This window comes from Vicugna pacos, chromosome 15, assembly GCF_048564905.1.
Source record: "Vicugna pacos chromosome 15, VicPac4, whole genome shotgun sequence".
Lineage (NCBI taxonomy): Eukaryota > Metazoa > Chordata > Mammalia > Artiodactyla > Camelidae > Vicugna > Vicugna pacos.
The window spans coordinates 1,491,306-1,518,649 of NC_133001.1; the positions used below are offsets into that span (position 1 = coordinate 1,491,306).

At 40.3% G+C, this 27,344-nt stretch overlaps 2 protein-coding genes across 2 annotated transcripts; one reads left to right on the forward strand and one right to left on the reverse strand.

Annotated features, from left to right (window-relative positions):
- The first annotated feature begins 734 nt into the window (after positions 1-734).
- LOC102530969 (olfactory receptor 11L1) lies at positions 735-1,706 on the forward strand. Its single transcript, XM_006219668.3, has one exon. It carries the CDS (start codon positions 735-737, stop codon positions 1,704-1,706), a length of 972 nt encoding a protein of 323 aa, XP_006219730.3.
- A 14,927-nt stretch (positions 1,707-16,633) lies between these two features.
- LOC140685972 (uncharacterized) lies at positions 16,634-26,164 on the reverse strand. The gene is made up of 9 exons (XM_072938366.1): positions 26,150-26,164; positions 21,484-21,547; positions 21,206-21,400; positions 20,961-21,123; positions 20,154-20,244; positions 19,200-19,402; positions 18,395-18,656; positions 17,449-18,039; positions 16,634-16,905 (listed from the first exon to the last, which is right to left on the reverse strand). Exons 1-8 carry the CDS (start codon positions 26,162-26,164, stop codon positions 17,494-17,496), a joined length of 1,539 nt encoding a protein of 512 aa, XP_072794467.1. The 3' UTR covers positions 16,634-16,905; positions 17,449-17,493.
- Positions 26,165-27,344: the final 1,180 nt, after the last annotated feature.

Consider the following 27,344-nt stretch of genomic DNA (forward strand, 5'->3'; position numbering starts at 1 on the left):
TTGTCTCCCACATTTTTTTACTGTGTGGCGGCTCATGTATGGTACATGGATGCTGACTTTTATCAGAACTGGGTTTGACAATGAATTAAGTGAAAGCAAAGGAGAGATTTATTGTTGAGTGTACACAGGAAGGAGTGATTACAGTAGTTGAGTATGGCATCCAACTGACAAGAAAGGACAGCAATTGAGGTGCAGATTAGCTCAGCACAGGGCTTCACACACACCCACAGCCATACACACACGTGCACACAGAGAGCAGGTGATCCATTAATATTGTCTGAGAGGAGAGTGAATAAACCCTCATAGGAGTTATGCTGTGTCTGATTTTTTCAGACAAAGCACACACACGAGAGAAGAAAGATATTTGCCTCCGTATGTGCCTTTTCTCTTTTTTTTTTTAGCTTTATTGTGACTGTTGCTAAATTTGATTTCAATCAGAGTCCTTTTGGGCCTATATCTTTGGTCCTAAGACCTCTTCTAGAATTTAGAGGACCCCACAAATGGAATTTGCTAAAGTTCTTTCCAAGTCCTAATTATCCACGTTTAGCTTCTGGTATCAAAATGTATTCTTTAAAAGCAAGATTAAATTCTGTATTCACTTCTCTAAAATGTGGTACATAAATATCCAAATTAAGTTAAATATTAGTCTCTGAAGTTCCAAACACCCATAGTTATAAATATTTTTATGACTTGTGTACAGTACTTTTCCAAAATGTTTCCGCCCTCCACAGGCAATGAAGTCCCCAAATGTGTCCACTGTTACTGAATTTCAGCTACTAGGATTCCAGAACCTTCTTGAGTGGCAGACCTTGCTCTTTGCGATCTTTTTATTCATCTACTTCCTCACGGTCACAGGGAATATTGTCATTATTGCAGTGGTGAGCCAGGAGAAGCGACTGCACTCACCTATGTACACATTCCTCAAACACCTCTCCTTTCTGGAGATCGGGTACACATCCACCACTGTGCCCCTTCTCCTGGCCAACCTGCTCTCCCAGCGCCAAGCCATCTCCTTCCCGGCCTGTATAGCACAACTCTACTTCTTTGTGTTCTTCGGGGCTACGGAGTGCTTCCTTCTCACCATGATGGCCTATGACAGATATCTGGCCATTTGTAGCCCACTGCACTACTGTTTCCTGATGAGTCCTGAGATAGGTACCAAGTTGGTGGCCATCTCCTGGCTGACAGGGCTTGGCACAGGATTTCTGCCCTCCCTGATGATTTCCAAGTTGGATTTTTGCGGACCCAACCAGATCAATCATTTCTTCTGTGACCTCCCACCCCTCATGCAGCTGTCATGTTCCAGCGTTTATATCACCAAGATGGTCATCTTTATCCTGTCAATTGCTGTGCTGTGCATTTGCTTTTTTCTTACACTTGTATCCTATGCTTTTATTGTGTCCTCCATATTGAGGATTCCTTCAGCCTCTGGCCGAATGAAGACCTTTTCCACGTGTGCCTCTCATTTGGCTGTTGTCACCATCTACTATGGAACCATGATCTCCATGTACGTTCGCCCCAGTGCTCACCTGTCACCTGAAATCAACAAGATAATTTCCGTCTTCTACACCGTGGTCACCCCATTGCTGAACCCTGTGATCTACAGCTTGAGGAACAAAGACTTCAAAGAGGCTGTTAGAAAAGCCATGAGAAGGAATTGTGGCATCTGTGGAGCAAGAGGGAAGGGAAGTTTCTTTGTTAGATAAAGAAGATCAACACAGAATACAAAGTGGATCAAGTTCAGGGATAAGTGAGTGGCAGGTTCAGAGCCTTCAAAGCTGAATGTCATCACCAGCACTACATTAAATCCCACAAATCATAAGAAAACAGCTTCTTCATGGCCCATTGCCAGCAGTTGCTCAGAAGAAAAATTGCCTCTATCAAAACATTTTGGGGACACTTTTGCCCTGGACACTTTCTTTCACCGTCTGATGGGAATCAGATTGTGTAATTCCAGGGCATAATGATTACATACACATTATTTTCAGATTCCTATTTCTGAGTTCATAAAGCCTGGATACAGAAAGTTAGGCATCTTTTAAGTACGGTTTAGAGACTGGCCTTGTAAACTCAGTTCTTGGTGCTATTTATGCTTGTTGAGTATCTGTGGAATGAATGAATGGAAAAAAGAAAAGATAAATGGTTTATGCGTTGACCTAAATCATCTTTTAGTGACAAGAAGAAACAGGGACATTTGAAGTGCCAAAGATTTAGTATAATAAATTTGAGTTTTTGTCGTTGTTTACTGAAATTCTAGGAAAGGAAAGAAAGATGGAAGGGAGGGAGAGGAAGAGGGGATAGAGGATGGGGAGGGACAGGTAGAAAGAGAAGGAGAGGGAGAGGGGAAAAGACAAAAAGAAGGAAAGAAGGAGGGAGGGAAGAAGGAAGAGAGAGAGGGATAAGGAAAGGAAGGGAAGGGAGAAGAAAGGGAGGGAAAGAAAAATCCAGAGTACTGTATGCTCTTGTGAGCCCTGGGAGTCAAAGGCTGCACATTAAAAGGCTTAAAACACTCATACTTTTTAAATGTAGCCAATATTAAGACCTCTACAAATCCTGCCTACTATTCCATTCCTTAATTCCACAAATATTTGCAATCCCATGATGTATGCTAGCCCCCTTGCTGCAATCTGGGTTACTCAGGGAATGGCCGAGGAAGACGTTGCCTTAATGGAGCCTGCAGTCTTAAAGGAGAGAGGAATATGTCCTGAGTCATCAAAGGAATAATTGATTTCTTTGTATTTCTTTATATTACCTATGAAGTAAAAATGTACGCTTGTGCATGAACATAGAAAAATAAGGTCAAAATCAAAAAAAGAAAGTTAACAAAACTTTCCATTTTTTTGTAGTGCTTTAACCTACGCTTCAAGGATGAGGAGAATAAGAATGGAAATTGTGGTCCAGGCAGAGAACACAGCATGAAACGTGGAAGCAGCCAGGGGAAGCCAGGGATGGAGGAAAAAGATGAGTCTGGAGAGAAAGGCAAGAGCTCGTCCGTGCGGGTCATTAACAGTCCTGCAGGGTTTTGGATTTTGCACTGAGAACAATGATTAATTATCAAAAGGTATCCATTTGGAAATGACATGATATATTTTGCACTTGCAAATCTCCCTACTGTTTAGAGAAAAGACTGAAAGAGAGCAAGATTTGCTAGAGCCAGAGCAGTAATCCACAGGAAAGAAGAGATTGGTCTGGTCTAGATTTAATGATGCGACCCATCACAGGAAATGTCTCACAGGTGATGAGATCAGGAGTGGAAAACCGGGACCCATTTATTCCTGTGCAGTGGCACCAGTTTGTAGTCTCTTCACAGACTTGTGACGCGCTCCACATCTACCCCTGAGCTTCAGGGGCAGGTGCACTTTGACCCTTTAGCTCATAAAGTTTCTTCTCACCACATGTCCTTGGCTCTTTTAGCCCTTCTCCTTCCAGCCCTCACGTTCACACTTCCTCCTGTAACTCGACTTGTGAGGACTGTTGTTGGTCCTTAGCATATCCATCAGTTTCAAATGTTGGGTAGAAGGAAAGTGATGCATTGGAAACCGAGATAAGACAGGAAATGGGTGATATAAACAGGAGAACGTCGTCGGTCTGGACCTTGTGGACGAGTACCAAAAACAATCAAATGTCTACCTCGTAAACGTTTGTCTCTGATTAGTATATTGACTGTGCTTTATATTTAACCAGACTTCAGTTATCTTACCAAAAGCGCCTTTCTAATTTTAAACTTGATAGGTGCCTGGCTTTGCATGTAGGGAGGAAAAGATTACTGATCTACATATGAGAGACGTCCAAAAAAATAATGACAAGTGGACCCTTGGATGTATAGATCTGGAGCTCAGAGAAGTCACCTGGCTGAAAGTTACAGATTAGAAAGTTTTCAACATATAGATCACATTTGAAAATATGGAAATAGATAAATTTCTCAGGAAGAGAGTAAAAACCAAAAAATAGTGAACGACAGAGCATGGAGGAATTTTAAAACATAATTTTTAAGAGAAGAACTTGAAAAGGGAATAGGAAAATCACAGAGATGGAAGGACGTTTGTGAGGTTGTTGCATAAATTCTAAGGGAAGAGAATGTTCTGGAAAGAAGAGGCGTTGAGCAGGAAAGGTGAGGATTAAGACATTTTCCTCAAAGTTCTCAATACAGAGATAGGGCCCTGTTGTCCTGGGAAGGGCAGCATATTTGGACTGGGAAGAGAGTGTACACCAAACTGATTACAGCAGAGGAGGAACTAACTTCTAAGGAACTAAATTGAGTTGTGTGTGTGTTTCTCAGGGCAAAACAATTACCCTGAGAAATACAATTGTGAAAGAATGAGATAAATAAATGTACCTATATTGGTGGAGTCATTGTACTTTTGTAAGATGTTAAGATTTTAGCATCCAATTAAGTTTGAATACTTGTAGTAAGGGTCCACTAGTAAGCAAACATTTTAAGGAATGAGTATAGAATGTGATAACTGACAGCTTGAGGTTGAAAAGTAAGAGATCTGGGGACAAATGTGACATGTGATGATACCAGCATTCAATAAGGAAAGCATTTTGATTTACCATGAGAGGCAGAAGGGAGAAAATCATTTTAATCGGAAGACGATTCAAAGAAATAAAGTTAGGACCTGTACGAATTCCCACCAGAGCACTCATTTGCTTTATGTTTCCCAGACAAAGTCAACAGCTCTTGTTTATCATAAAGAATGGAGGCTAAGGTTTGAAGAACGTGGTAAGGCATTCCAGACTCATTTTGTAAAATGGGACTGATAGCTGATGGAAGACAGATGGGCGGGTCTGTGAGCAGAAATGAGTGCCTGGTTGAAACGGGAGATCACCAATTTGTGACAGTGAGCTGCCTGTGTGTGCACTCTGCCTTGAGACCACTCAGCTGTTTAGCTCGGGCCCATATGGGGAAAGACAAGAGTCCCGTTAAGTGGGGTTTAGTTCTGTAGATGGAGCTGAAGACAAAGGCAAGGAAACAACGGACTTGGGACTCTCAGATTGTCAGCAAGAGAAATAAATACACAAGAAGGGAATAAAGCAAACATTGACTCGAAGTCCAAACTTAAAAAAAGAAAAAAGAAATGCAGTTGTAATAAGATTATTCGTACTATGTGAATTAATAGGAAGTGATATATAGAAGTTTAGTGGCTTAAAATAGCAATGTAAGACAGGGTTTAGTTTTAGATCACCAAAAAAACAGCCAAAAGTATAAGAATAAGTGAGATAAATCAGATCATGAGAAGAAAGATGAGTTGGCCACAGGGCTGAGGGCAGGGATTCTGGGAGGAAAGAAAGTCATGATTCTAGTGTCGCCTGCAGATGAAACGGAGTGGCCGGTAGGTTAGTGAACTGTCTCAATGAGGGGAGAGTGGGTTGTGTATTTCCTAAGCATGAGCCTTAAAGGATGTTTTTGTTTTGTTTGTTTGTTTTAAAAGGAGTGGAAGAACGGTATCCAGGGCAAAGCATTAAATGGCAAGGAGTCTATCGTTCCGCAGACTCACCCCGAATACAAGGGGCGGGAGACGTTAAATAATTCCACTCGAGAGAGTTAGGGCTCAGGTTCCATTCAGGCAAGGAAGAGGGATAAGATTCATAAAGAAGTGATGGCTCAACAAGAAACATGAGTTCCAAAGGGAGGAATTCCTGTGACTGACCCAGAGCCATAAGAGCTTCTCAAGAACTCTCCTGGGGTGAGGCAAAAACATTTCTCTGAAAGTGTTACTCCAGCCTTGAGTGGAATCTGCCAGGTGAAATATCTCAGAGTCCCTGACTTTGATGAAAGTAGATTCAACACGTTTTACACTAAACACAATTTGATTCTCAGTTCCTTTTAAAACGGCCCCTAGACCACTGTTATAAAGATAAAGGAGCCAAAATCACATGCTTGTTAATTATGTATGTTTATTCTCAGTTCAAGAGCTATGTGTTTTATATTTTAAGGAATCATTTCAGAAATTTGAGATGTTATTTGTCACAGCCTGGACCCGGAAAGTTGTATGGAAATATCAATAAAGTCTGTCGCTACTACTGAGAATAAATTTCTGCAATTCCATTTTACCAATGGAACCAAAAAATACATCATTTTTCTAATTGTTTAAAAAATAGAAGCATGTGATTGACTTGTCTATTAAGTGTATAGATTGAAAAAGAATACCTTCACTCTGACATAAACATAACTTTTGTTTAAATATACCACCTTATCAGCAATTTAATAATCATAAAGAAAAGGACACATGCAAATAGAAGAAACAATCCATTTTTATTAAAATGATGGAAAATAGGCATTATTAACTTTTTTGTATTTACTCTCCTTTTTTTACTTTTTCAGTTTTATTAGGTAGAATTATTACAGTTTGCACATACGCATTGTATTGTGTGTAAATACACGTATACAGTATACTGCACTTTTTTTAGTTTACATATTATGTACTGATCATTGTTTCTAAGAACAGATTAGAGCGTTAGCTTTTTAAACTTACATAGTTATCAAAGGAATAAAGCCAACTACAAATAAGAATCAACATAATATGATAATCCAGTCATAAAGGACAGTCAAATGTGCTTACACATGTTTAAGAAATCAATCATCTAAGTTATCAATAATAAGTAGTTCATTTGTGCCATTATTATTATTTTTTTTAGATTCCTCATATAAATAATGTCATATGGCATTTTTCTTTCTCTTTCCGGCCCACTTCACTTAGAATGATGATCTTCAGGTCCATTCATATTGCTGCAAATGGCATTATTTTATTCTTTTTTATGGCTGAGTAGTGTTCCCTTGTATATATATACCACCTCTTCTGTATCCAGTCATCTGTTTTGTTTTCATGTCTTGGCTGAAAGACTATGGCTGTGGTAAATAGTGCTGCATGAACCTTGGGGTGCACATGTCTTTTTGAATTTTAGTTTTCTCCAGATATATGCCCAGGAGAGGGATTGCTGGATCACATGATAAGTCTATTTTCAGCTTTTTAAGGAACCTCCATACTGTCCTCCATAGTGGCTACACCAATCTACACTCCCACCAACAGTGTAGGAGGGTTCCCTTTTCTCCACACCCTCTCCAGCATCTGTCATTTGTAGACTTTTCAATGGTGGCCATTCTGGCTGATGTGAGGTGGTACCTCACTGTAGTTTTGATCTGCATTTCTCTGACAATTTACAATGCTGAGCATTTTTTTCTTGTGCCTATTGGCCATTTATATGTCTTCATTGGAGAATTGCTTGTTTAGGTCTTCTGCCCATTTTGGGATTGGGAGAAAATATTTACAAATGATGCGACTGACAAGGGACTTATTTCCAAAATATACAAACAGCTCATACACCTTAATATCAAAGAAACAAGCGACCCAATCCAAAAATGGGCAGAAGACCTAAACAAGCAATTCTCCAAATCATTAGATTGCAGAAGAATTTTATTTTTAAAACACCAGAGGCACAGGAAAATAGAAATAATAATAATCACGTTATTTATATTTATCTACCTGTCAGTATGTGTATTATGAGTGTATTTTTAGACATATGTTAATCACTATTAAGTGAACTTGGACAGGGATTAGAAAGTAATGTATGTTTTCCTAAATTTTTCCATTATGCAATAATATTAACTTTTAAATAGATACATGATAAAATAACTTTATTGCCGGATATGACATCTTTGCTGTAAAGATATCATTTTTGAGATCTTAAAGATCTTAAATTTGTTACCATGCCTACATATTTATTGAAGGCGTCCCTCAGGGAATCTTTAACTTTCTCATTTCGAAGACTGTAGATAAAAGGATTCAGCATTGGTGTTACAATGGTATTTAGTACTGTGGCAAATTTGTTAACATTCATCACATTGCCCTTTTTTGGACAGACGTAGATGAAGATGGAGCTTCCATAGTAAAGTGTTACCACTTTACTGTGCGACACACAGGTGGAGAAAGCTTTCTGCCATCACTGGACAGAGGGAATTCTAAAGATTGTAATGATAATGTACGTGTAAGACAGTCCTGTCAGGAGCAAGGAACCCAGTAACAACACAGCAGAGGAGACAAAGTCAGCCAGTTCAGCCAGAGAGATATCTGCACAGACCAGCTTTAGCACAGGGGCACTGTCACAGAAAAAGTGATTGATTACATTTGGCCCACAAAAGGGCAGAGGAGCACTTAATATTGCTGATGCCAAAATTGACAAAAATGCACCCCTGTAAGATCCCAGAAGCAATGATACGCATGTTTTCTTGTTCATGATGATGGTATACCTTAGTGGGTTGCAGATGGCAACGTACCGATCGAAGGACATGACAACCAAGAGGAAGAATTCTGTGGATCCCAAGAGAAAGTAGAAGAAAGACTGTGCAAGGCACCCCATGAAGGATATTGCTTTGGTGAGAGAAAGTGTGTTGGCCAGCATCTTAGACGTAATGGCAACCTCGAGAAAAGAAAGATTGGATACAAAGAAATACATGGGTGAATGCAGACGGTAGTCACCACACACTAAAAAGATAATCATGGTGTTGCCAATCAAAGACGTCACGTACATAAGCAGGAATGCAGAAAATAGAAGAATTTCTACTTCTTTTTCATTCTGAAATCCTAGAAGGATGAACTCAGTGACTGTGGTCTTGTTTATGTGATCCATAATGTTCCTACTTGCCCCTGGTATAATACAAAAGAGGAGGATATGATTCATTCTTTCATCTTAACCTTGGAAGTACCCTACCTATAGAAATTAAGTATATTTTATGGAATAATATTAATAAAGACAAATAGTTATTTTTCCAGTGTATAAACAGCTCCTGGTATAAACTATGCAAGAGGTAAGAGGTCAAGTGTGACATTCACTCACAATAGTTGAATCAGATTGTCCCACAGTAGGAGTGTGGCAACTGTCCTTTTGAAAGACCTGTGAACCTCCCCTCAGGGTAGGGAATCTAGCAGTGAATTCAGCTCTTTGCAAGTCGTGTGAACAGGTAAGCAGAGTGTCCTTTGGGACAGACACATCCATTCAGATGTAAAGACATTTATTGAGAATGCTGGCAGACAGAATTGCAGTGGAGTCTAGGCATGTGCAAAAGGCCTTTTTGAGTTGATTTATTACAATTGAGAAGAAAAAAATGTTAAAAAAAAACCAACAACTAAACATGATTACGTAATAGGCTCATGACCCTGACTTACAGGTTCCAACCTCTATGTTGTCAAATTAACCATCATCAAGTCAGTCTCCTGTAATATCTATGCAGAGTCACATCTCATAGCAAATGAGGTATTCGTGATTAAGATTAAGGTATTAAGGTAGTTGAGATTAAGGTTAAGATTAATGAGGTCTTTCAAGATTAAAGGAAAAGGATTAAACATATGACTCTTGTTTGTCACTTGATTATATTTATCTTAAAATGCAGATAAAGTGAATGATCAGCAAGAGGGGTAGAAAAATTGAACTTGGAGGTTTTACCTATTCCTAAGAGAAGAAGCAGAAGCATAATTTTGTAGAGCTCATGCTAGGAATCTAGGGCCACAGGCACGGAGAAAACAGGAAACTTGTTAGAGAGAAGGAATTTTTTTACTTGCTGGCTCTGCTGATATTTTGGGTAGGCAAAAGGAAAGGTTTGGATAAAGGACTAATGTCGAATCCCACATTAGAAGACACATCACAACTTGATATTGGTGTCGGAAGGGCAACTTCTATATAAGTGGGAACTTTTATTGCTACTTTTCAATAGATATAATGGATGAGTGTGGCAGGGCCACGAAATTTATATAACAGTTACATAACAGAGGGTTGGAAATAAGACAATACCTGTGTCTTTTAATTTAGCTTAAGTTTTTCTTTCTGATCATAGATATTTATTAACTTATTCATTCACTGACTTTTATTATTATCTATTTACTGCATCGTGAGGAAGCACTTAAAGACACAGATACATTTATGACTCATGCATGTTACACATTTTATGCTATGGGTAAGAGAAATAATTTGGATCCAAGTTAAACCCCTGTGATTCTTTATAATGCCCATTCTGAAGACAGTAACACAAAGTCAATATTTAAGCTAATACAAACTAAATTGGTGAATACAGTGACACGGTATGAGAGACTGCAACCAGTTTACTTTCTTACAACCATGCAAAGGAAAGGAAATACTGATGGATTTGATGGAGAAGGAAAAAAAATGGTGGAGTAAGGTATGTTACTTGAAAGAGGCTTTTTCGTGATCTCATTAACTAGTTGGTTTGAATATGAGCAATTGATGTTTATCTTTTTTTAAAACTTTTTTATTGAGTTATAGTCAGTTTACAACATTGTGATGTTTATCTGGAGGGCACTAAGAATGCGAAGGCCAAAGCTAAGTGCTCAGATGGAAACAATAAAGATTTATTCAGTCAATTCCAAAATTTTGCCTTAAGGTTGGCAATAAGCGAAAAAGAGGAGAAAGGACAGGAGAAAAATCATAGTCTGGGGAAAATTAGAAAACAAAACAAAAGCAGCGTGAGCAAAGAATATCAGTTAAAAAGAATATTGTAAATGCTCCGCTTACCTGCTAAAACATACCTCAAAATGTTCATGAATGTTTAAGCACATGTTTTCTGAATATCCCTTCCTTGTAACTGCAGGATCTGGGCATCGTGCATGGGAGGAATCACATTTATTGATTATGTCCTTCTTCTGACAGTATCAGAAGTTACGAAACATAGTTTGGAGAATTACAACTATGGCTATAGGAGGGTTTAAAAGGACTTTGCGTGAGAGTGAACGATTCAAAACAGTGAGGTATTACTGCACATCTGTAGATTATGAGAATCTGGAAAAAGAAGGGAAGGCTGAGTTCATTATTGCTGCTTCCCTAGGGGTAGGGCTTCGAGAAGATCAATAGCCTCCAGAGAATAATTTATTTAAAAAAAAAACAACTCTAATTAAAAGAAAAGTAAAAATGTCCCAAATTAGAAGTGAGAACTTATAAACACAACTTCTTTAAGGAATACACTGAGCTTAAAAATCCTAGCAAAATCGTTAGAGACACTTTGGTCAAGAATCTGTCTTTTAATTGTTGTATGATGTCACGTGCAGGCATCAGGTCGTGAGAAGGGTTTTGATGCTTAGCATCACCATTGCAGTAGTATAATCACCATCTGCATTTATTGAATACCGACTGTGTACTTGGTACCCTTCTAAAAATTGTGCTCACATTTTTTTAACTTTGTAAAAACCGTATGAGGTAGACTGTGTTATTACACTGACTTGTGCTATTTCACATAACTAATAAATAAAAATATCAAAACATCAGAGGATTCTAAAATATAAATTTATCTAATATAAAAAATATTTAAATAATAAATTCCTTGCACGTTGAATATTTGGTACATATTTTCATTCACTGAGACATACATATAATCCATGCCATCAGAATCATATAAGTTGGTCAGCAATGAAAAAGACACACATAAAAAAAACAAAACTGCATATTATTATGGAGTAAATAAAAATATATTTTGGATGTAAAAACAGTTGATATAATGCACTCAAGAGAAAATTCCAGTAAACAGATGTCCAGATTACAAGTCAGTGGTGAACTGCTTATTAAAACAGAAATTTTACATAGAAATTATTCAAGCAATTCACATCATCCTTCTGGCAAGCATCTTCCTGGTCAGATAAAAATCCAGGATATATCTTTTTGTTTGGATTGAACATCTAACATTTATTCTCATATAATTTTCCCCATTTTTGCCTTTAGGATGAATTACCAAATCTCGATATTGTTCTTGATTTTTTTTGTTTTTTCCTTTTTTTCTGCTATATTCTGCCACATTTCCTTCTCCCTTCCCTCACGGTCCACTTGCAACTTTATTGGATTTTACTTATTTCTTTATGTAGCCTAGGCTGTTTTTCAAATGATGGTTGACCCATTTAAAATATCCTCTTCCTGCAATACTCTTACTACACCCACCCATCTAGTCCAATTCAAAAATCTGTGTATTCCTATAATTTGAGTTTAATCATTTTTCTTCTGAGCACATTACCAGCTTCTCAGCTATGATGAATTACCTTCTGTATAAAGTTATTGCATTTTTCTTGTTTTTGGAATGTTTGTAATACTTTCTATTAATTATGCTATATTTTCCTTCAGCTAATCAAACCAGTCCACAAAATCAGGGAATATGTTTGTCTTCCACATGTTGTATCTCAAATATTAAGTCTATTTTTTGACTTGTGGCAGCAAGTTAGTAACCATGTGTTGAATGGATAAATGAATACATGGATAAAAAATGCGAGAAACAAAATAAATGGGAAAAGAAATCTAGGTCCATTCTGTAGATGTCGAGTTTTTGGTGCCTGTGATGCAACCGAGTTTGCATTTGATTTATGCAGAAAATATACACATTTGGAATTTATGTCAGAATAGAAGTTGGAGAGTTCATGAAAATATCCATGGCAATTGAAGTCGTGGGCACTGAATAGGTTAACAATTCAATTCTGACACTACTTACGTGGAGTTAGCTTCAGTTTACATAAGTTAAGGGCTTAGACCCACAAGACTGCCTCACTCCATCTCAGAGGCCAATCACAAAATAGTGCATTACCCACACTTCTGTGTGTTTTGGATATAAATTGGGAGTGAACTTGACCACTTCAAGTTTGATAATTTCTTAGAATGGCGCACAGTAAATAGTTACTGAAATATTTCGCACTGACTGTTAACTTTTCTAGTAAGAGTATTGTAGCTCTGGTTTTAGAACTTCTTCATCTTTTAGAGATACGTCATGAAATACAAATGGGTGAAATGGTACTAGGTCTCAGGTTTTCTTTAAAATTAGCTTAGGTTGTGGCCAAGTGAGTGATGCAGGTGAAAACTTTTTAGAGCTACCTACTTGAAATGGGCCGATAAACACACGGGGATTACTGTCTTCATATGTTCTAATTTTTTTCATAATAAAATGATGCTTTAAAATTATGGGTCAGGGTTACAGTTTCAGTTAAAATATAGTGAGGCTGACCCCTACCCATCTCTCCCAGTGAGTACAATTAAAAATCATGGAAAGAACATGGATGTGAGGGCTCTGAAAAGCAAATAGTAGCAGGTGGATTGGGAAAAATATATATATATATTTTGAAGTGCCACCTAGCAAGGATGCTTGTCCCTTTTTTTTCCTTCCAGTTTCTCCTAGCCTGGACAAAAATAAAATACAGTAAGTAAGTGCCTATTGCCTAGAACTTCACATTGACAACTGCCAGAAGGAGCTCCAAAGGCAGCTATCCATTTCTGTGCTGAGAAGTGGAATAGGGAACTTTTCAGGTCAGAGTGAATTGGGGGGGAAACTTTTTTTTCTTCTTCCCCAGCTTCTAGGCAATCCCGCAACCCCACAGTGACAACAGTGGCCAGGCAGTCACCTAAAATATAATAAAAGGAGAACGCTTCTCGCTACAGGAGCTGTGATCTCCATAGCATGGGAAGCAAGCATCCCTCCTGAACTTTCGCTTTACAGCCTCCCAAGCTTGGAAGGGAGGCAGACGCAGTCGTGCGGAGTGCATGTCAGAGCAAGACAACTAAAACCCCAGTTTCTAGTAAGAAACCCAGGAAATGACCCCTAAGAGCAGGAAGATGTAGGGGAAGCAGCTGAGGTAAGAAAGTTCAAGAAAGCCATCCTAGTAATGTATGCATAAACTCCGAGACTCATCTCCAGGCTGCAGACACTTGCATCTGCATATAAAGAGCATATCCATGTCTTGGAGAACAAAAGTATGCAGTAGGAAGCCAGAGAGACCCCAAACTGTCCAGCACTGGTGCACACATAGGATATGTATCAAAAGCACTGGAAACTCTTTAAAATTGAACTGACATGAGAAGCAAAATCCATCTATCTATCTATCTATCTATCTATCTATCTATCTATCTATCTATATACACTTCAGAGTCCCATATTATGGAACTGATCAGAATACAATTCCAAATTTTGACACATAAAAGATAAGAAAATCTTAACATATCATAAAGAAAAGACAATAAACTTGATTTTAAAAAAGATTATTTAAAAGTGATAAAGAATAAGTCAGCTCAGTCTAAACAAACAGAAACACTTAACCAACACCATACCTTCTTTTCTGCTCGTCCTCAGGCCGTAAGAAAGCAATGCTGCTGGGGCGGGGGTAGCTGTTCCTGATAAAACTAATGTTGTTAGTTAAGGAAAACCAGAATGGACATTGGGTAGACGTCTAGCAGTCTCTGCTAAATTCTCACATTCCTCAATTGAATAGTCGTAAGTTAGAAATATTTGTGCTTTTCCAACCCCTGTACAAGATGAAGGTGTGAGGACAGACAACAGATTCTTTATCATACAATCCATCATGTGTACGAAATAGCACATGTAACATACATGTATGGATTAAAGAAAAAAGATCAGTATTTCATTTGAACCAAGATGTCATCAATTCAAGATATATCATTGTTTTATGTGCCCTTAAAAAGCTGGCAACTATATTAACTCAATGATATCTTATCCCTGCAAGTTTGTATTTTGTAATTATTAAGATAATCCTTCAGATTTGATTTTTAACACATATCACTCTTGTGACTATAAGAAAAGTAAAGTTACTACAATGAACTGGTTATGTCTGTAACAATGATAAATACAGAATTTAGGACCACCTGCTTTCAGAAGTGTTAAAAGGTGAAATTTAATTTCAGTGTCCATATACCCAACACCTTGTTTATGAAATAGGACATTCCAAACACTATTGAATCTTTTGTGTATATTTTCCAGATGACATCTCCCTTTTCACCATAGAGATACCCAATTTCCTTGAGACACTACCAACCATGGAATTGCTTTGTTTGGTCTCATTTTTGAACTGTTCAGTAACTCTTCTTGACATGCTTTGTTTAATCCAGCAGTAGGTGAGATTCATCCACACCAATGTGTATAGCTGTCAATGCTGTATCATATCCCACTGCACATATATACCACAATTTATTAATTCTTCAGTTGGTGAACCTTGGGAGATACTTCCTGGGCTTTGCTCCAAAATTCTCCTGGAATACGTGTGTGAGTTTCCTCCGGGTATTGACTGCAGGATGTGGAACTGCTAAGTCTAGATGGTAAGCTTTTCTATCCTGAATACTACAAAATACTTCTACTTCCTTCCCTGAATATCCTGAGTGTTCACAAGTCTTATTCTTCCTTAATTTATGGATCTGACATGACATATAATTCAGGGACCTTCAGAGGGAAGGGGAGGAGGAAAGACAGTTGGTAGTCCTTCCCATCCCACAGAATGTGACTTTCCATCCTAGCCTGGGCAACCATAGGCAGACAGCGATGAAGGCAAAGAGCAGCGCTCTTGTGGGCTCTGTCGAGCAAAGGTGTGAGGTGGGGCTGTGGCAGGAAGGAGGACAGGGGTTTCAGGCTGCAACTCAGTTGATATCACAGAATGTTCTGGCGTCAATAATGTGCTTTGGAATGAGCACATTCAAAATGACCATAGATTTCCTCGTGAAAAGAAAGGTGTTGTTTATTCAATACAAAAGGGAAGTTACCTGGAAACAGCTTGCTCCCCATGCCCTGGTGCCTCTTATGTTGGGCTTCCAAGGTTACTGCCCTGCCCCCCCTTTTTTTTACTGCCTCCTTACGTAGTTGTCACAGTACCAGTGACTTCCCAGCCCCTCCAAGCTGTCCTCCTGCAAACCATCTCTCCCTCACCTACAGCACACTTCATTATTTCTTAGCAATGTGGACCCACCCTTTTTAACCATCGTGTCTCCAAATGTCCCCACCCCCCACCATGGGCACACTGTACTTCAGCCAAACTTGACTAATGCCTGTCTTTCAACCACATTTTCTTTTATCCTCTAGCATTGGTTCCGTGAAGGTGTTGCTCACATTGTTATCTCACGCTGTATGTACTTTTATTTCCTTGCCACCTCTAATCTCCCTATGGAGGCTGTGAACTCCCTCGGGGCTTTATTATTCACACAGGATGCACACCCCACCCTGCCCTGTGCAGAGAGGAGAATCTGGCACACAGTCAGCACAGAGTCAATGTAGACTTAAAATAATACTGAGTCACCAGACCCATTCTGTTAAACCGGATCATCGTGAACTACAAAGAGGAAATCAGATCTGCCCACACTGAGTGTGTTAGTGCTGGACCTGCTCGTCCTCTCTTGCCTCCCCACCTCTGTGAATTGCACTATCACCTGCCCAGATCGTCCAGCAGGAAACCTGGGGGTCACTTCATATTCTCCCCCGTCCCTCACTCCCTTGTTTAACTACTATGCTCTATGGAGTCCATGTCAATACCCTCTGTACATGTTATCATCTCTCCCTTCACGGCCATGGTCCCAAGTAACTTCTCTGATTCCAGGCTTCCTTCACTCCTTTGCGCAGTTATCACTGTAAGTATAGGTATGGGCAAATCACTTCTTTGCCCCAAACATCTCCCCAGGCCCCAGCCCATAACTGTCTGAGCATATCTGTCCTACTGCATCTCCTGCTGCTCCAAGTACCTTGAGCTGTGATCTTCCTGAACATACCCAACTGCCTTGCAGCCCCTGCCTAGGCTGTACCCCACATCACAGCTTGCATTCCCCACTCTGCTTGTGTCTTTGTATACACCAGTTGTTAACACAGGTAAAAGACAAGTAGCAGGCATTAAAGAAAAGTAGTAGGCATTTATTTGAGGAAATGAGTTAACTGATCCGCTTCAGGAAAGTTATGTTTCTCCTGCCCTGAAACAGGTGAGTGATGACTTTCGAGATCCATTCTCGTCCGTACCCTTGGTTTCCATGAATGGCAAACCTATGCTCCCTCCTGGGCTAGGATGAGCCTTAGGAGAAGAGGAGGGACAAGGAAACCAGTCTCTGGATTATGGGACCCCATCTGGCCTAGTTTTAGGTCGGCTTCTCCTCAACTTCTGAGATACCCTGGAAAACAAGACAGAACAAATCTCGCTAAAACTAATACCGTCTAGTGCCAAGATTTTTATATATATAAACACCCTTTTCCAGTAAATGAGTCAGACTTCCTTGGAGAAATGGTTGGCTGCAGGACTAGGCTAGGAAACTGATGAGTGCCGGCACGGAGGAGGTGAGAAACAAGACTTCCAACTGTTCTCCCCTGGGGAGCCCCCCTGCACGACGCAGTCGGTCTTGTCCATGCACGTCCCTCTCTTTATGGGGCTCACAGATGTGGGAAAACCACACCAAGTTCATACTGCCCTTTTCTTATCACAGTGCCCGTTTGCCTGTGATAGCCCTGGTTTAGCGTTTGTAATTCTCCAGAGGAAGCGAAAAAGATAAGGAAACGGGAAAAGTCTGCAATCCCTTCGCCTGGACTGCGAGCTGCTGGAAGAGAGGTTAGTGCCTCATTGGTCCTAGTTCACCACACGCATCTGAGCACAGAGCATTTGAAAGTGAAATAAGAAACCGAAGCCAACAGAAAGGAGGGAGGGACATCTGGTCACCCACCTAGATTTGGCCCCTTTTCGGGTGGAGCTGAGGGTGGTGGGCTCCTCAGAGGAAGAGCCTTGTCTTCTTCTCCCTTTTACGTCCCCAAGTGCTTCTGCGGGATTTCGAGACCGATTTGTCTTCCCTGGAACTCCGGAGAAGGGTAGCCCTTTTGGTGTGTATCCTCTCCTGTTTCTTCCCGTGTGTAAGATCTTCGGCCTGGAGTTGAGACACCCTCCGGCCCACATCCTGTGCACTCAGATTGCTTCTGCTCTGCATGGTGGACACAGAGGGCCCCGCTCTGGGACCTTCAGCAGTCTTTGTGGCACGTCGGCTGATCACCTCTTCTCGGGCCATGTTCACGCTGCCCCGAGCGCTTACCACTGTTGCCCGAGATGCTGCCGCCCGGGATGCTGCCACGTGGTCAGGTTCTGAAGGTACCGGAATTAGGAAAGAGTGCTTTTTCTTAAGCAAATGTGTGTGTGAAGCATGCTGTTGGATCCCTTCCCCACCAGCATAAGCCAGAGAGGTGTCCTCAGACGGCTCAGCTACCATGGGAAGGCTCCTGACGCTGACCTGATCTTGGTCTACGTCTCCACAGAACTCCACAGCCTGTGCCAAGAGGAGAAATGGGGAAGCAAACAAGAAAATCAGTGAGACTGAAAAGAGCTGTCACCTGTCTTCTTGAGGCTAAATCACTCAAGAGCTTATAATTAGAACCTTTGCGGTCAAGTCATCTCCCAGTGAATGCAGGAATCTCCTCTTTAGCCCCCCCAACACTCCAGTTTTGCTTGGACAGTTCTGGTGCCCCAGTGGGCATCCCCACACTTTTACTTTATACATTTGTCTTAGCATTTCTGCAAAATAGATTCCTAAAAATCAGTCTGACAGTCAAGAGCTATGCTCATTTGAGCCACCCTCCCAAAGAACCCTGGCCCCTTCTCCGAGAGTCTCTGCAAAGCCTTACTGCTGGACTCCGCTTATCCTCTGTGTCCAGCACAGGTATGTCCATCATGTCGCCAACTGGTTCAGCCTGGGTACCACTGTAAGCCTCCACCGGAGGTCTCAGAATGTGCACCAGGTCTTCCCAGTGTGCAAACAGGTCTTCTTTTGTATCTGAAGGGGTGCACAGTTGTAGGTAAAAAGAGCGACCAGTGACAATCTTCAAGCAGATTTGTTGTTTCTCATAATTATAGATGGATAGCTTTACAAAGCTCAAAGGAAGCAGCCTGTGAGGAGCAAAGGAGTGCGGGGGTTAGGTGGGGATAAAGAGGAAGGAAGTGAGTCTCTTGGTCCAGCCAGAGTCCACTCCCTCTGTTAGAGGATTTACCGAATCCTGTCCGTTTGACCTCAGCTCTCATCTCCACCTCCCCATCACCGACAGGTGCAGCCCTAATTCTGAGAACATCACTGTGATGTCGTCATGTCTCAGTCCAACACCTGTATGGCTCCTACCAAAACCAGCAAGTGTTAAACCCTCACTTACTCTGCCATGCAAGATCCTCCCACTCACCGTATGTCCCCAGCTTGCTTTCTTGTCTTATTCCCACAACGCTCCTTACCTGGTCAATGGCCACTTTCCCCGTAAAGTCTTGGTGAACCCCTGTGGCTGTTTCTGGTCTCTTCTCCTCTGAATTCACACCACAGGTGCTAGTCATGCTGCTGAGACCCCTCTGTCACTGTGGGTTCTATGTTATGGTGAATTATGTACCTTGTGGTCTTATCCCCTCCATGTACTTCTAACAGGAAGAGACTAAAGCTCCTGGACTCACCTGGTCAGCTCCAAGCTCTCTGCCGACTTGAAGCCCCTTCCCTGTCTGTGTTTGTCATGTCTGGCATTGACTGCACAGCTCATCACTGGCCTTGCCAGCAGCATGACATCAGGAATTGTGAGGTTGGGGCTGCTGAATGTAATGCCCACTGTCACCATTTGTACTCTGTTGTGCACATCAATCACTTCTCCTCTCTTGCTGACCTGTTGTTGGAAGAAAGAGGAAAGGAGCATTGTCTTATCTTCTCCCCTATCTGCTCCACTCCCGAATAAAGTGTCCAGCACAGTTCTTGGTGTGTGCAAACATTCAGAGGGCTGTTAGTTTTCCCACACATGTAATTCAAGCCCTGTACCACAGCTTAGCCCTGACTCACATCTCCCTCTCCAGTGTGACCTCCTAGAGAAGCCAGAATCTTCCTCAGCACATCTATGCGCCATGGTAACATAAACAGATGTCCATGTTCTTAGAAGACGCACGAAGGATTCCAGGGGTGAATAGCATAACGTGAACAACTCATCAAGAATAATGCTTTGTGCCTGTGTGCTTACTGCGTCTCCATCCTGCCTACACATGACAAGGAACTGAAACTCTGAAACACCCTGCTGCCTCGACTGACTGAGTCATCACACTAGGGTTTTGTGAGGTAGGCCCCAGGCATCAGTGATTTCAAAACTTTCCAGGTAATTCAGAGGAGCAGCCAAGGCTGAGAGCCGGTGATAGATGGAAAGCCATGGAGCAGCCTGGAGCCACTTGATACAACTGGGCGTGTACATCTAATGAAACACAAAACAAAACGTTTCCGCTATCCGGTGGAGATGTCACTCAAAACATCTCTGCACACTCAGCATGTACTAGGTCTTCAATTAATTTTGGGGAAAAGCGTGGAAGGATGGAAGGAAGGGGCAACTATAAGAAAGAATCATGCAGAAGAGGGGGAGGAATGAGATCATTCACCTGGATAAAGTCACTTTCAAATACGGGCATTTGCTTGAATAGATCATACTCTCCCTTGGCCAGCTGCTGCTGCAGTTTCCCCTTGGAGCTGCTGAACATGGGTAACACGTGGCAGCTTTGGGAGCTGCCATAGGACAACCTCATACTGCTGTCCATGGCCATCTTCTATGAAGACAGCTGAAAAGAGGAGGCAAGTCATCTCTTGCCATTGTTACTTAGAAATTGTTTCCCCAACCGCCGCCCCTGGCACATAGAGTTAACCCCACACATCATGCATGCCATGTTGATTCAGACAAACGGGGTCCTCTGGACAGATGCAACCTGTGCCCACATTTTGCTAGCAGGCAGCACCCCTGTTGGAATTGGAGCAAGGCTCCCTTTTCCTCCTGGCTCGGGTGGGCCGGCACCAGGATGACTGCACAATCGGATGAACAGGAATGCAGGCTGGATGGCAGACCCCTTACCTTCACCCCTCAGCCCGCTGCTGCCTGCGAGCAGAGAACAGCTTGCCCAACCTTGTGGGCGTGGCCCTGCGGGCCCCTGACTGCCTCACAGAGCTCGGAGTTTAATTCCCCCTCCCTTCCTTGGCCCAGGACTACCACGTTCACTATTTTCAATGCGGGTTCCTTGCACCCGGGAAAAGTGGCCATCACGTCTCTCCCGGCAGAGGCAAGCGACCCTCACTCTGCCTCAGAGCTTTCTGGACGGCTTTCACCCTTCGGATGGCCTTTCCGTTTAGATCAGTGTCTGTCCCCCTTCCCCACCCTGGTCGGGGTCCAGGTCCTGACGCTGGGACGCCCGCCTCACCGCACGAGGCGCCCTCCGCAGGCTGCGCGGCGCGTCAGGCCGGGAGCCGGATGGAGAGGCCGCGCCGAGCCGCTCCCGCGTCCCTGCCGCTCTCGCCCAGCAAAACCGCACCCGTGTGTCTCCTGCAAACCTCCTCCAACTGCCGCCCGCCCGCAACCACCTCCTCCCCCGGCGAGGGCCGCCTTTTAAACACCCCTGTCCTTTGTGACCTGGCGGGTCACACAGCATTGTGTCCTCACCCCCACCGGCAGCCCGCCCAAGGGCGCGGTCGGGATGAGCGGTGCCCGCCGCCTCCTGCGCCCCCCCCCCGCCTTGGGCCGGGAGCTCTCTGAGAATAGACGGGGGCAGGACCACCTGCCCAAACCTAGACTCGTCGAGAGATGGGTCCGCTTTGGGCGATGAGACGGAGTGGCCGTGCACTGCCACTCTCCTATGCTTCGCTGCATGGAGGGGACAGGGATGGTGGCGGAGTGGTGTTCCCGCCTTGTCTCCTGCCCCCGTCCGTATGATGGCAGGGTCTTACCTCCCCATTCAAGGTCTGGTTTATGGGACAGCAACCCCACAGTGGAGCCCGAGAGCAAGCCCTCCTTACAGAGAGTGGGGAATCACAGGGAAACAGGCCAAGTAAATCCAGGGAGGCATGGCTTATGTTCCTGCTAAGGAACGGAGTACGAAAGCAGAACCAGCCCAGGCTCGGGCTCTGGCTGCTGACGAGCCAAAGCCCTTTACACGGGCTGCCACAGACCTCCGAGGCCTGAGGCTGTCTCTCGGTGAGGAGGGAAGTTGCTCCCACTGTGCCACTCCTTCCCCTTCGGTCAGCATGGCAGGCACACCTAGCTGGGGTGGAGGGTTGGGCAGGGTGACATTTTAGGAGCCGGGCCCCAGCATGACCACTTAACTTTCGGTTTCCTTGATTTCCTGTATTCTGGGACTCGGCCTTTGTTGACTGTTACTAGTCCCCAAAGTCTACTTGTTTCCTATTTCAACATCACTGATATCTTTTAGCATCTGTATGATCAATGACCACGGGCTAACATAGAATGCCACATTATTCACTAAGTATAAGAGTTTCAGTAACATAAATGTGTGTATTATGCTTCGTAGGTAGACTGTGAATAATCACTCTCTAATGTAGGCAAGGAGCATAGATGTTTTTTGAATGAGACCACCTTGTAAGTATTAGATACGGAAATCCATCACTCATTTAAAATAAAACATACATTTATTGCAATAAGGAAACCAGCAGCAAGTAATTCTGATTGTAAAAGTTCTTAACTTCATGTGCACAAGTTATTTTTTAAAAATTACAAAATTCTATTGGATATGAATGTCTGTCAAGCAAATAAATCAACTAGTTTATAATGGTAAAAGCAAAATAATGGATAGTAGATTACATCATAATTCTAATATTTCCAGAAATATTTGTTGAACAGTAATTATAACATTACACTATACTTTAACTATGTGTTTATTTCTATGTATTTCATTACATAGAAGGTAAGGGAAGTTAAGAAAATGTCCCAGGGGGATAACCTGACTTTCTCATGATAAGTCTTAACAGAATATTTACTTTTGCCTAGAAAATTTTTAAAACAAGAAAACTCTGAATTTATGTAAAACACAAATAATATTATCAATCACTCAATGTAGACTTAAGTGTAGAAAAACTGAAGAAAGCACTTAAATTTGGGAAGAAAGAAAATACCTTCATTATTTATTACTTTCTCCCTAACTTTAGCTGAAGGTAAGCATCAACTTGTATCACAAGAACGCCTAAACTTGACCCCAGAAGCTTTACAGTTTGCTGAGTGGTCTGAGACATTTGCTTTCTATTCTATTCAAATATTCTAAAATTTAATCTCAAAATATGCATAATCAAATTTTAGTTCTAATTACATTTCAGATAATACTGACTTATTCTCAAACAGTTCACTGTATGATGGTGATAATCAGTTCTGAACTTGATTCAGCTCAAAATTGATTCTGATATAGAATACAGTGTACATTTGAAGGCCACCTTTGAATGGTTAGAAAAGATGATAAAATTTTGGTCTTTTGAATTTGTTGTGTTAACTTGCCACACTGTAATATTTTGCTTTAAATAGTTGACTTTGCTGCTTATAAATCATTTCAGTTGTTAATACGACTTCATAATACTGCTATAGTTACATCATCCAAACAAGTCATGAGATGTAATAATTCAACATACAAGTTGAATTAAGAAAATAAATTAAGACCATTTTAAAACATATATTGAGAAAACTTATTAATTGGCAACATTTTTATCAACTTTGTTTAATGTAAATAAAATATTTAAGTTAATAACACATTAAAAATGTCTCAAGGTTGTATGCATCTAAATATTTGATCTAATTAAAAAGGACTTGGTTGATTTCTGATTTCATCTCATTTTGATTTATGAAGTTAACTTACCTAGTTATTTCTTTTTGAATGGCCCAAGAGTAATTTATAGGTAGCATAAGTATAAGTGTTAAAGAATAACACATGCTAATAATTTTCCATATGATAAAAATTTGTTTCAAAAATTCTCAGTGTGGAAGAAGTCTATACATTTCAATAGTTTACATAGAAGGTAAATAAATATGTACCATATTTTAAAAAAATAACTAGAAAGAATCAAAAAGATTAAAAAGCAAAGTGTGGAAAATAATTGTTGACCGCAAATATTTGAAAAAGACCTAAGTAGAATTTGCAAAAATAGAAGCAAATTATTATTAAAATTAAAAATTCAGTGAAAGCTTAAAGATCAAACTGAGTCAATGGACTCATGAGAAAAAAATAACCAGAACATTTTATAGAAAATGAAATAGAATTTTATACACACACATAGGTACACAAACCAACACACACACACACAAGTATAATAAGTTAGAGATACAGAGAATAAAGAAGGAAAGAAGAAATAAAAAGAAGTGGTCATTTGGTAATGGCTAACTTTTTAAAAAAATTTGTAAAATATATCAATCCGTGTGTTCAGGAGAACAGTTTGCCTCATCTAGATAGAAATTAGCATACAAATTGAGTGTATGATATCTTTTTAAAAAACCCTCTAAATCCCCTGTTTATTCATATTCAGACTGTGTCCTGAAGTCTAAGCTCTCTGAACTTCATCAACAAGTTTACTGCTAATTCCAGGCTAAAGCCATTGGCAGTGAACTTCTGGCTAGATTTGGCCAATAGAGGGACTTGTACTAGAGTAGATAAAAAGAATTAAATTCTGCATAGGGTGTTAACTATTCAGTTCTCTTTTTGTAAAGGTGTCTCAGGCTGGAAGACTAGACTCCCCAATCAAAAAACACAGAGTGGATAAGTGCCTAAACAAAGAAACTAGGCCCAATTTTATTTTCTCTACAACAGAATTACTTCAGCCTTATGGACAAATAAAGGCTAAAAATTAAGGCATTGTAAGATATCCTATGAAAATGGAAATCAAAAGAGACAAACAATGCCATGTGATGAAAAAGGGATCCATTCATCAACAGGCTATAACAATTTAAAATATATTACAACCCAGTATCAGAGACCCTGAAGATATAAAGCGAATATTAACTAATATAAAGGGGGGGATATAAAACAATAGGATAATAGCAGATGGTTTCAATATACCACCTTCAACAACAGACAGATCATACAAACAGAAAATTAATAAGAAACCAGAAGGTTTGAACTACCATTTAGTCCAAATGGGCCTAGCAGACATATACCAAGCATTGCTTCCAACAGCAGCAAATCCATATTTTTCTCGAGTGTACATGGAACATTCTCCCAAATAGGAGCACATGTAGACCGCAAAACAAATCTTAAGACATTTATAAAGGCTGAAGTTATATTAAGCATCTTTTTCAATTACAGTGGTATGAAACTAGAAATCAATAAAAGGTATAGAACTGTAAAATTCACAAATATGTGGAAATTAAGCAGTACACTCTTACAGAAGAAATTAGGTCAAAAAACAAAGGAGAAATCTTTGGACAAATGAAAATACAATATAGTAAAACTTACGGTATACAGCAAAAGCAGATCTAAGAGAGAAGTTTTAAATAATAAATGCCATAACTGAGATAAAAACCTAAAAATAAAAAAACTACCTTTGTTTTTCAATGAACAAGACAAAGAAGAGCATATTAAACCCAAGTTAAGCAGACGGAAGTAAAAAATATCAGCAGAAATAAATAAAATAGACAATAGAAAATAACTGACACACTGAATTAATTATTTGAAAAGATAAAACCCACAAACCTTTAGCTACATGAACTAAGAAAATGCGAGTGAAGATTTAAATAAATGAAGCCCAGTTTTAAAGAGGAGAAATTACATCTGACCCCATAGAAATAAAATGAATGATAAAGGAAAATTATGAACTATTTTACACCAAAGAATGAGACAACCTAGGAGAAATGTATAAATTCCTAGAAATATTCAACCTACCACCTCTGAATCAAGACACGATAGAAAGACTGAACAAACCAATAACGAATAAACAGATTGAAGCAGTAATCAAAAAACTCCCAAGCAATGAAAGCTTAAGGACAGAAGGCTTCAAGGATGAATTCTACCAAATATTTAAAAGAAAAAAATCAATACCAAACCTTTTAAACTCTTACAAAAAATAGAAGAGGGAGGATTAACAAATGATAGTATAAGGCTAACATTAGCCTGATAATAAGACAAAAACACCAGAATAAAATAAAATGTTCCAATAACCTTGGAAATTTTATAGCATTTTCTTATTAAATTAAATAGGCACAGCACATAAATACTCAGCACATGGGAAAAAGCCTATCATGGTATGTGACACAAATGCTTATATGATGTGATTCCATATGGATGAAAACATAGAATAAGGAAGCTAGGCCATAAATGAAAAAGAAAAAGAGAAAAGTAATTGCTTGGTTCTAAGGGAAGAATTAGCATGAGTGCATGGAGCATGAAGAAACTTTGTGGAGGAGAAAAGAATGCTGGGTTTCTTAACTGTGGTTGTAGTTACATGTGTGTATACATTTGTCAAAACTCATTGCTTATAATGAGTGTGTATTATGCTATGTCAGTTACAGCACTAAACGTTTATAAAAATTGTATTGTCTATTGCCCTAGGATAGAGTTACACAGTGTGATCACTATTAATACCTTGGATGAGAGATTTGATATCCTCAGATAAGCTTTCTTACCTGAGCATTTTTCATGCCCGTATCAATACATGAAACCAACATCCTATGTTACTGACAAAAAAAGAGAGAGAGAATGAAAACTCTCTCCACACATTTTGAAATATCTCTTAATGACTTCTCCTTCTTCATTTACCACTGGTTTACAATTTGTTTCTTTAGTGCGTTAAGTGTTTGATCTGCTCTGCATCTATGCAAATTATTGAGTTTATTTTATTTAACATATGGGATAACCAATGTTCAGAGACCAATAAACTGGACATTCTTTTTATTAAGTAATTTAAGCAAACTCAAAATTACTTTGCAAAGTCTCTTTCACTGCGTCTATGTGGATATCATCTATATTTATTTTATTCATTGTTCTAGGTTGTCATTTTCTTCTTCTGATACCACGGTTTGCCCTACTTTCATACTCTCTACACATATTCACTGTGTTGTAATATAAACAGTTTGTGAAATGGCTAAATCTTGGTGTCTGGTTTAGTGGGCAGCATTGTTTTCCACACACACTCAGTAAGTCCTGTTTTAGTTGAGTTATTTGCTATAAAGAGATGCCAAGCCAGCGTTGTTTTGTTTCTTCCTTTCTTTCTTTTGTTGGTTTTGTAGCCCTGTATTGGAAAGAAAGGCTTTTCAATTCTAACCTAGTTTGTACTTTTTATGCTGGAGAATCCTTTCTTCCATTATGGCTGAATCATTGAGAGATACAATTCTGAAATTACATTTTGAAAGGTGAATTTCATGGGCAGTGGCAGTTAATGAAGCCACCGGGGAGACTAGTTCCTGTGGAGATGTTTCAAATGCTTCCCACGCTTTACTTTTCCTTTGGCCCCAAGAGGAGAATACTCTGATTGTCACCAAAGGACAGTCCTCAGGGAATTTCTGTGGGTGTCTCAAGGTAGAGGACAGACCTCCAAAGCTCGAGGCTGATGAAACACTAACATTTCTCATCAGGGGGATCTCAGACCATGCCTTTCTCTGCATCCTGGTCACAGGGACAAACAAACTGAGGGAAAAAAAAAGGAGTTTTGTGTTTATCTGTAGCGTAGATGGTGTGTCACAGCCAAGGGCGTAACAGAGAGCTGATGTCTAAGCTTACTTCCCTTATGTAATGTGCTCTAATTCCTAGACATGTTGAAAAGGAGCATTTAAAGAAAATATCAGTAATAGCATTTAATTCCTGAAAAATAACCATTCCTGT

Excerpts from the sequence above, each read along its gene's own strand:
- LOC102530969 (XM_006219668.3), top strand. The coding sequence starts at position 735 with ATGAAGTCCCCAAATGTGTCCACTGTTACTGAATTTCAGCTACTAGGA.
- LOC140685972 (XM_072938366.1), bottom strand. Across the intron at positions 18,657-19,199 it reads GAGAGCTTGGAGCTGACCAG|GCTGCTTCCTTTGAGCTTTG; the intron begins GTGAGTCCAGGA and ends TGCTCCTCACAG. Across the intron at positions 18,040-18,394 it reads AGGATAAGCGGAGTCCAGCA|GCTGTGGAGTTCTGTGGAGA; the intron begins GTAAGGCTTTGC and ends CTCTTGGCACAG.